Here is an 11,094-nt window from a genome sequence, read left to right on the forward strand (position 1 = left end):
TTTTTTAGTTAATGTCTTTGACTTTTTACACTTGGTCCGTATGCTTATTTCTGTTATTAATAATAATTGTGTTAATATTATACTAAGTTTTTTATGTATTTATGATTGTTTGTTCTTTAGACGTCTTGGTTTCTTCCTGAGTACTTGTTTTGCGATCCATTGGTTGACAAGATTCGTTTGAATGGCAATTGAATTAGGGTATGTGTTTTTGTATGGCAAGATATGTAATGTATAAAGTTGTTCTAAGTATTTAAGATTGTAAGTTAATATTTTTGACTTTTGATACTTGGCCTGTATACCTACTTATTTTTTTATTGATATTTGTGTGTCAATATTATATTAAATTTCGTATGTAAAACCGGATGCTGGCTTTGTCATAATTAGTCTGGAATGTGCAATTGTTTACCTTGTTATTGTAAACGATGGCGTCGTGACGTGATAACTATTCGTATCATTTCATTCGATATTTGCCATGAGATGATCTAAAATAGTGTAATTATTTTTTATTACCTTGTTATTGAAAAAATGATTGATGATCTCATTTTTTGTTTTTTTTTCTTTAATGCCGGATGCGAGGTACTATGACCGTTAGGTACTATTATTTATTTGTTTTTGATGGGTTTTTTTTTTATCACAATATAATGGTTTATTTGAATGATATCTTCTTAGTCTGATTGTCTTATGTGTTTCCAAATATAGCCATAATTATTGCGTTGATGTCTGTGAATTTATGTAATTATATTGATTCAAGTTATAGAAATAAATTATTTTATGTATTTAATAATATATTTAAATTGCGTTTTGATTTTTTACACCGATGTATGATCGTTATTGGTCCAAAATCATTTTATGTATTTAATAATGTAGAAAGTAGAAAATATTACACGACTAAATAGTTCTTATTAAAATATTTTGTGAAAATATCAAATTTCTACAGTTATTCTTTTTTTAATACAACAAAAACCAAATTAATATTGTTGAAAACTATGGTGTTATGTAAATATTATAGTTTTTCCATTGTTTCTTGTATGTTTGATTCGAATATTAAGAAAAGTATTAGGAATTATCCAAGTACCTACCACCTCTAGGCTATAGCTATTACCATAACTGGTATAACTATACCAGAAAATACTTTCTTCGATATTGGAGAAAGAAAAAGAACATGATCCAACCAAAAAATGTTGATTTTTTTCCTTTATTAAAAATACACAATCCATACAAATTAACACAATAAGCGGTATGATGATAATATGGTTACTTATGTCATGATGTTAAGGGGTTACAGGCTAACGAGTGAGTTCCTACTAACAAATTATTTACTACCCATTATAGTGTCGCTAAACTTGGGTTGAGTATTTATTTTATTATTTTTATTTATAATATATTCAATAATTTTAATTGATCTATAATTATTATTGATATTATAATATAGCCAGTAGGCACAGTAAATTGTGATAATTTAAAACATAAATGCCTCAAAATACTTTTAGATGAATATAATGATTGTATTTGCGAAGTTCAGTTATAAAGTAGGTACCTATGTATCAGTCCTGTAAAGAATACTTTTAAAAAGTACTTGAGTAAATACTCAAATACATTTTTTTTTTTAAAGTATTTAAGATACTACTCAAATATTTTAATTTTAAAGTATTTCAAATACTACTCAAATACTTTGAAAAAGTTTTTGGAATACTTTTCAAATACTTTTGGTTTTTAAAGTGGGTTTCTAACTATTGTAATATAAACACATAGGTAGTAGGTAATCTAATAGTTATCTAATAGTTTTAAGGGGAATATTGCTATTCAATATTCAATAACTTTTTTTAGAAATCTGGTTTTCACAAACCTTTGGGCTTCGGCTAACACAGAAATACAGAATATTAAATAAAACTATTATTATATTATTGTAGTTGACAATAATATTTTTCCAACCAATTATTTCGAATAAAAATAAAATGTTCGAAATAAAAACCAAAATATTCAATACCAAAAAGTATTAAATAATTCATGCTGAAAGTATTTAAAAAGTTATTCAATACTTAAAAAAGTATTTGAATACTTTTACTTAAATATTTTACAGGACTGCTATATGTATTAACCGGCACCCATGATATTATTATATTATTTATAATTATTAATTCAAAAGTCAAACATTCCAATGAAGTATCTCTGCAATTACCTTAAGTGAATTAAAAATAAAAATAAACACTGACATTAAACATTTTATTAATCATTAATTCATTAATGTCATATATTTTCAATTTAAATTTTGTCTGATTAAGATCAATAATTACCAAATTGTACTAATAATTATTATTATCAATTATAATTAAACGTGTGCAATTGATAATTCACTTAATTGACACTGATGAATTCAAAATACCTAGTTGCAGGGGCGGCTCCAGAGCCTTGGTTAGGGGGGGGCCAAGTTATAATTTCACAAAATCTTATAACAAAAATAAAACAAACATTTTTACAACACAAATTCAAGTCGTCTATTTTTATTCCATTTACCCAGCAAGTACATCGTATACACCGTCATACCTCTATGGCCCATATATAGTCCATATGACAATATTATAATAATTTAATATGCATTTATTTTAACAATATATATTTTTATAAATACGGGCGTTGGAGGGGCCGCGGCCCCTAGGGCCCCCCCCCTGGAGCCGCCCCTGCCTAGTTGGTGATTGTTTTAAAATATTTGTAAATCTTGGGAAATTTGGGGTTTATATTATTCATGGCAATAGGTATAGTTTTTGATGCATTATATATTTTGATAATGCATTTAATAACTGAATAATTGTAAAAAAATTCAGTTATTAAATGAGTTATGAGCATTTTTAATTTACATTTCTTATACACGCATAACTCACTTAAAAACTGAATTATTGTAAAAAAAGTTTCAACAAAACACAGATAATTCTCTTACCATCAAGTTTCATAATAGGTCGATTCACTTTAATTGTTAAGCTAACGTCATAAAACGTGAACTGCTGAGCGTAAATTTGCTATGTTACGCGTTTATAAGACAGAGACAACAAATGCGGGTGTGGCGTCCTTCTTATAATAGTATGCAAGACTTTTTATTTTTCCATCAACTTCGCGAGTCACCATATATCATCATGGTTGAGCATGCCTATATATATATATATATATATATATAGTGATTATTTGGACATCAAACACTCTATATTATTAAAGAATGAGTTGAATAGTCTATATTTATTTTAATATTAAAATAATTTTATATAATGAAATATCAAGAAACACAATTGTTTAATGAACGTAAATGACAATATAATATTACATGTGTAAGCTTTAACTATTATTTTATAAAAAGTATATAAAAAAAAAAAACTCAACGTACTTTGCTTGTTATATTGTCACAAGTGCTAATATAATATTAATACTTATCAACTATTTTTTGATACAACAAATGACTTATAAGTATACTAAGTTTCGTAGAACAATGTCGATATTTTATAATTATATTTTATTGTAGGTATTATGCATTCGGCGTAGAGTATTATCTGTCATAATATTATTGTTGGAATTTCATAAAAAAAAAATTGTACTACCTACGTATCAGATACCTATTTTATAAGAAAACTAATCTATAATCATGTTTTATTATTATTCATTAGATGACCTCGTCGTAGTCAAATCCTACAAGGTACCATCTACAGAAACTGGAAAGGTAATAATTGTGAATATTCATCCACCGTGAATTGGCTAGGTACTTTAGATAACAGGCCTCAGAGCTGATAAATGAATATTACGTCCGTAAAAACGATTGATTTACCATTTACGTATAGATTTCATTATTTTATAGAATGTGTCCCTATGTCAATTTGTTACAATAAAACATAAATTAATTTTGGTAAATGAAAGTGCTGTCCAAATAATATTATGCCCCGAACAGAGCGCATACTATTACACACTGATTATTAATTAAATATAGTTAGTAGCTATTAATTTTAATTTGTGTTGAGAGGCAGTACATACCTATAAACCAACCTTAATGATCTTGTAGATTTCAGTTCAACAGAATAGAAAAATAAGGTTAAATCCCTAGCAATTTTTAATTAAATCTAATTTTGAATTAGAAACAATTTTACACAAATTTGTTTTATAATAATTACCTACTCTTTTGTAACTTAATTTATTCATAATTGTATTACCTATAATCTATATGGTCATAAATATAACAATATGTAGGTACCTATATCATAATATTATATTGTTAATATATTATACATTTATTTTAGCAGTAAAAGTTAAACCTAAAATATTGTAATAATACTATATAATAGGAGTTCACCAAACACGCTCACCTAGGTAAATAGATCTTTATATGTTTCCTTTCAAAACTAAATTGTGTTCCGTTATAATATAGGTACTATGTTGTTTCAGCTGAACGACGATGGTTCGTACAATAAATCTGGCATGGAAGCGGGTTTAAAGAAATACTGGTTGGAATGGTCTACGGAGAAGATCGAGGCTATAAACAACAAGTGTTATGATGAAGGTAATATCACCACTCTTCTATATCGGTTTGCCATTTAGTAATAATAAATTAGTCGGTGGTGGACGGAAAAGTGTGTGAACGAAATAATATAGGTCAGTGTTAGTATGAATTATCGATGTTGTATTGAACATAAATAACAATACCTAACCTACCTAATGAGCCCGACCAAAGGTCAGGAATATCATTTAACCGATCACAAAAGATATTCTTCTATTTCTTTTTCCGGCAAACCTCATAAGAACTTACTGATAAAAAAACTGACACTAAATTCACAATAAAATGTTCTTGTTTGGTAATATTGTGTTTTCTCTATAACTAGTTAAAATGTATTAATTATTAATTTTCTGTTATTCACATACACCTATACACAGGGTTGGGCAAGATAGGTACTCAAAAAGCAGTATCGAGATACTAGATACAAGATACTTTGGTTTGGAGTATCGCGATACGAGATACTAGATACTTGGCTTTAGAGTATCGCGATACTAGATACTCGATACTTGGCTTTGGAGTATCGTGATACTAGATACTCGATACTAAATACTCGATACATTTTAATAAAATTAGTCACCGGTTTTTTTAAAAAAAATATGTTTATTATTATGGGGATGACCACTTCGTTAAATATGGCAAATAAAATAATAACAATTGACACTTATTCAGTAATAATAAAACAAATCAATTGTGAAATTAATTCAGTGGTGGTTCTAACGTATGGGCAGGGTGGGCAGCTGCCCATACCAAAATTTCTGGTGCCCCTTATTGGGGAATGTTATTCGCAGTGAAAACCTAATTATAAATCTACTGTTGCCCATACAAAAATGTAGTCCTAGAACCGCGCCTTCATTAATTAATCTCGTTGTCGTCAACAATGCAATAATAACCACAATACAATTACTGAACAATTAAATAATAATAATTATATCAATAATAATTCTACATTAAAAATTATATAAATAGGTACATAATAAAAATAATTGTAGTAATAACATAATGTCCTAAATCCTAATATATAGTAAATAATAGTATAAGTCAGTCTGAATTTAATTTAAATAGTACATTGTACATAACGTCATTAATTGTTTAATAATTAAGAAACAAAGATAAATATATGTCACATATATAACTATATTTTAAGATTTATCGGTACTGAAAAATAATTTCCAAGGGCAAGATACTAAAAAAGCAGTATCGAGATACTAGATACGAGGTAATCTAATATAGGTACGGACGTACGGTAAAGACGTAAAGTCCCATTCAAAGTGTATATTATGCGCGGTGCATCACAGTAAACAGATATAACTTAATATGGCTAATAGGTTGAAAAATAATTTCGTACAAGTTGTACTGCAATAATTTATTAAATTATGGATTTATAAAATTAAACTCAGCATGCATATTATTTTACGCATAGTATAGGATTATACTAAAACAAAGTCAAACAGTCGCGGATGGTAGATGGGTGAGTAAAAAAAATCCTATAAAATGAATTTTTAAAAATATCGCATTAAAGTATCGAGTATTTTTTGACGAAATTATTTTGTGAAATACTTGATACATGGTCTAAAAATGTATCACGATACAAGATACTCGATACTGCATATAATTGTATCGAGATACAAGATACAAGATAGAATTGTATCTAAGATACGTATCTTAGATACTTGTATCGAAGATACTGCCCAACCCTGCCTATACAATAAAACATTTTATTTTAATTAATGTTTTAAATTTAATGGAAAATAAACAAATAAATATTCCTTAATTTGACACAAACGTATTGTTATTGCCTAAACTAAACCATTACAGCTAGTGCACAACAAAAAGGAATAGTTAAGACACATTTTTAATCCGTTAAGTTATTAATATATTTGAAAGTTGCATAATAACTATGTGTAATGAGTGATAATTTAAAAAAAAACGAATTAACCTATTTTTAAGAGAGTTAAGTTAATATTTGTCTTCTTATTAAATTAAATTTTAGTAGTTTTAATAACTATATTGTTTGCAAATTACTAATGTTTTTAACATTGAGTTAATTTTTTCAAATAACTTGCCCGCGATCACATATTATAAGTAACTAGTTGTTCCAAAAGTTGAAAGTTAACTCAAGAGGATAACTTCTAGACTCAAGCTTGACTTTTGAGTCAGTTTCAGTCAATTTTACATGTTATAAAATCATACGTCATAAAATTACTAATTACTATAATATTATATCTGATTGTTTTGTAACGGGCGAATAAGTACGATTTCATAATATTCTCTGTTGCAAACAATTACACAGGGTTTTATTTTCACGCATTCACTTTAAAACTACAGATATTGTTTGCGTACCTAGACACAGGAACTCTGTTCATCACCACTAATATCGTTCTCATAAAATACAGAAAATCGAATGGATATTTAATTTTATCTACCTGTGACATGTTATTAGTATTTTCATAGTACCTTTTATTTTTGTTTATAATTATATATATATTTATATTTAAATTGATCACAGCTTTACTTGTACCAAAAGAGGTAGTACTCGTACACTGTGATGGCATGTTTGAACAAGCAGTTGGATCTCGACAAGTTAATATGAAACTCGTAAGCGTTAAATTAATTGCCCGCCATAGTATATTTATATTGTGTATAATATAGATTCACAAAAGGCTAAAATTAATATTATACATTGCACTTATAGTAATAATATAGGGGAAAAAAATTTCGGACTTTCTAAACAGAAATTTCAAAAAAGGGTTGAAGTTTAATAATTTTAATACGAAACCTAAACAACATTTCCATTTTCGATACAGAATTTTTCTTGGATATGTCCTTAGTACTAACATCACTAGTGCCGGATTGCTCAAAACATTTAAAGCATCAATAGTGAGCTATTGGTCCCTTAAACAATATTTAGTGGCCCGAGATTATTAGTACATTAAAATTTTAGTGAACCATTAAATTGTATTGTTTTGTGCAATCCAGCATAGGTATATTATAATATATAAACGATTTATTATTGTTATTCTCATATTCTTGTTTTTCGTGTTTCCAGTTGAGCATGTTGAAGAGTGGACAGAGTAGACCGAAAATAAGGTCAAACGTAGCTAGATATTATTTTTCGTTTAAAATCGATTTATTTCAACAGTTATAATAATTTGAATACTCAAACAATTTATTTTATACAATAACGTATATTGTTTGATATAACAAACATATACATATATTATATACACAATTAGTTTTCGGTTGTCACACTTTAGGATTTAAATGATATTTTCCGGGTTCCTTGATCCGACTACGATCACCTTGTCACGGTTATGTATCGAATAAAATTGTAAAAACCATTGGAATAACAATTATTATTATAAACCTATATTATATTGACGTTTTAATAAAATGCTATAATTTAATTTGTTAATAATTATGACGTGGCGTTTTATTTTGTCGTTAAAACAATTATTGTTCTTGGAAACAATATAATATAATATATTATATTCATAATGATGATATCCGCTTGGAAGTGGAAATGCCGTAGATTTTAATTGTTATTTCCCCCTTTTCCTATTTATTATAATTATTTTATTTTCATTTATTATAGATTGTATAGTATATTAACGCTGAGCTTGAATACGAACGTTTAATATAGTAAATAATTAAAAGCAAATACATTATTAACGATTACAATATTTTTTGATTAACGATTATATATTTATGTAGGATAATATAGTAAAATAGAAAAATAGTAGAACTAAAAACAGATACATTAAAAATGATCACAATATTTTTTTATTAGTGATTACACTTTTATGAAGGGTGATATTGTAAAATAACAAAATATTAAAATTAAAAAGCTAATATATTAAAAAGAGTTATCCTGATGGTATAATATAATATAATTCTATTTTTATCTCTATTATTATTTTTTTATTAGAGACCAATTTTAGAGTTATTTTATCATTATCAATGTATTTCTTTTTTTTCGGTGGACTTCCACCAGTTATCAATTGTTCATAAAAAAAACGTCTCTTCCTGATTGAATTTTTTTCAGGCAATTTATAAACGTTAGATAATTCATAATAAACGTTATTTCGTTATTTCGTTAGATAATTCATCATCAAGTAAATCTGTTGCCACGTCCAGATCTTCAATCGGTACAAATGCTAGTGAAATTATCATTAGTTTAGGTTGCAGGTAAATCATTGTGTAAAGTGAGCAACATTAACACGCGTAAGAAAGACAAATATGCTGAGCCCGGCCCAGTGACATCATTTGATTATTCTAGATATCCCAATATAACTTTAAATAATATATTTTTTATAGATTAGATTTTGACAAAATTGTTTTTAGTTGTTCCGACTACAATGATTTAGCAATTTTATTCATAATAATTTGAAAAACAATTATTATGGTAACTGCATTAAATATAATGCGCCGAGTTAAAATTAAAAATGTTTATTGAATTCCTCTAAATAATTTTGCAAATTAAAAACTATTAAGTCCGTAGGTAAATTATATTATATTACGTGATTCGTTATCAACAGTCAAATATATTGTTATACGTCAAAATTTTACCTTTGTATTCCGTTGACATAATACGATTATATCTCCGTGTGATTCGTTGACTTCAGACAGTGTCCACCATACCTGTCTAGTGGATGCGAATGTAGGATTTTTAGAAAACTGAACAAACAACGATAAAAATGTTGAAAAATATTTTATGCTTTTGAATTTACTATTAAATTGAGACTGAAAATTATAAGATATAATTTCAGAATTCATAAGGGACAATTGTCTCGAAGTAATAAAAATCTTTTTGTTTGATAAAAATAGACGGCCGCTACAATGGCTTTCAAATATTTTAACGGTTCCTTCTCATACGGTAAGTTACAATTAAGTATATGAGATATTGTCACTTCCTATCCAATATAGCTCTATAGTTTATAATTATTATCAAATAGAGTGTGGGTATTTTTAGCTTCCAATAATATTGACACGTATCCTATCAATTTTGATAATAATAGAATAATATTATTAAGGTTGTCAATTGACGTTTTATAGCAATGGTTTTTTTTTTCGACGACATGTTTAAAGCCTCTCCCTACCCTCAGTATAACCGAAAACACAAATAAAAAACGATCGTTCTTTCGTTCTTTGTCGGTTCTAATATGTCTTTCATAATGACGTCTGAATCAGCCATAACTGTATAATAGATTCATTATGATAATTCCACTCTGGCATAGCTATAAAACAGATTGTTGGTAAGTTGTTGTTTACAAGTGCGATTGAAAAAGATCGAAAATTTAGCCTATGTTGGCTTTTAAACGTTCGAAAATAGTGCTTGTAGTTGACGTCGTAATGAAATATTCACCTATGCCGAATTTGTTTAATGATAACAGCAAGGAGTTTACCACCGAATAAAGTATAGACCGTGTACCAAAATTGCCTACATAACGCGCCGGCTTACGGATATTATACATAATATTATTGATTTTAAGGTTCTGAATTTAAAATAATATGTCACTTGAAATCATTTTTTAATTAAATCATGAAAAATATTGTTTTTTATTTAAACGTATTTGGTTAAAGCTATTGAAAATATTGATAATGAATGACTCATCAACAAATTACTATGTTAATGATGGTTATATATTAGGTACATATAAATTGGTATTTTATAATTATCGGCATTTTAAAAATTTCTTTGGTACATTATTTATAAAAATTTAACAACTTCCAATTTATTTCCAAACAAATTATTGGACAGTTTACATCATTTTTAACTTTTAATTTATTTAGATGTTAGACTAGTAATAATAAATTAGAACACGAAAAATGAACAAATATGATTTTTTTTTTACAAACGATAAAATATACTACGATGTAAAATATTCTTACAAATTAAATATAAACTAATACGTATAATATCCAAATACCTATCACGCTTAAATACGCAAAATTATTTTTTTTTATTAATTCTGTAACGGACGAGTTGTCCTCATTTTTCACTTTCTTTTTAGCAGCATAGAATCAATAAATAAAATTAAGAACTTAAATCAACTTTTTTAAATATCTGATATTTTTAACTCTACCATAAGACATTTGAAAGTAACTACAAATAAAAGTATTCTCACTAATTTTTGTCTTCTGGTTTATATAACCCATATGCAGGAAATAAACTAAAACACAGTAACAATTTATAAAAAAACTTGTGTTTTGTGTTAAATAGTTTTCTTGTATAGTTGTACAACATATAATGAATATACCATATTTTAAATGTTTAAGAAATTATTATTTTTACCCTACGGACTAATTTAATGTTGAAACTAGTGTTGTGAGTTTTATATTTTATTATTATTTGATAATATATTTTAATAATAATATATATTATTTATAATTTGTTATTTTAAACGGATTTCAAATTGTTTTGAAATACAATTTAGGACAATCAAAATAATATTATTCTCAATAATATAATTTACTCTATGAGCACTCATAAACATAAAACAAAAATTAGCGAATAAACAATTCTTTATTTTGTATTTTTACATGGACCAAAGAGAGATAAAAAATAG

At 26.7% G+C, this 11,094-nt stretch overlaps 1 protein-coding gene across 1 annotated transcript in view; it reads right to left on the reverse strand.

The window, feature by feature from the left end:
• Positions 1 to 7,785: 7,785 nt before the first annotated feature.
• The window catches only part of LOC107885895 (glucose dehydrogenase [FAD, quinone]-like), an 8,908-nt gene continuing 5,599 nt past the window's right edge, over positions 7,786 to 11,094 (reverse strand). The window contains exon 6 of the mRNA XM_029485308.1: positions 7,786 to 7,827. Within this exon, the coding sequence (XP_029341168.1) occupies positions 7,786 to 7,827 (42 nt within the window). The remainder of the gene's footprint in view (positions 7,828 to 11,094) is intronic.

Source organism: Acyrthosiphon pisum, chromosome X (genome assembly GCF_005508785.2).
Source record: "Acyrthosiphon pisum isolate AL4f chromosome X, pea_aphid_22Mar2018_4r6ur, whole genome shotgun sequence".
NCBI classification, from domain to species: Eukaryota; Metazoa; Arthropoda; class Insecta; order Hemiptera; family Aphididae; genus Acyrthosiphon; species Acyrthosiphon pisum.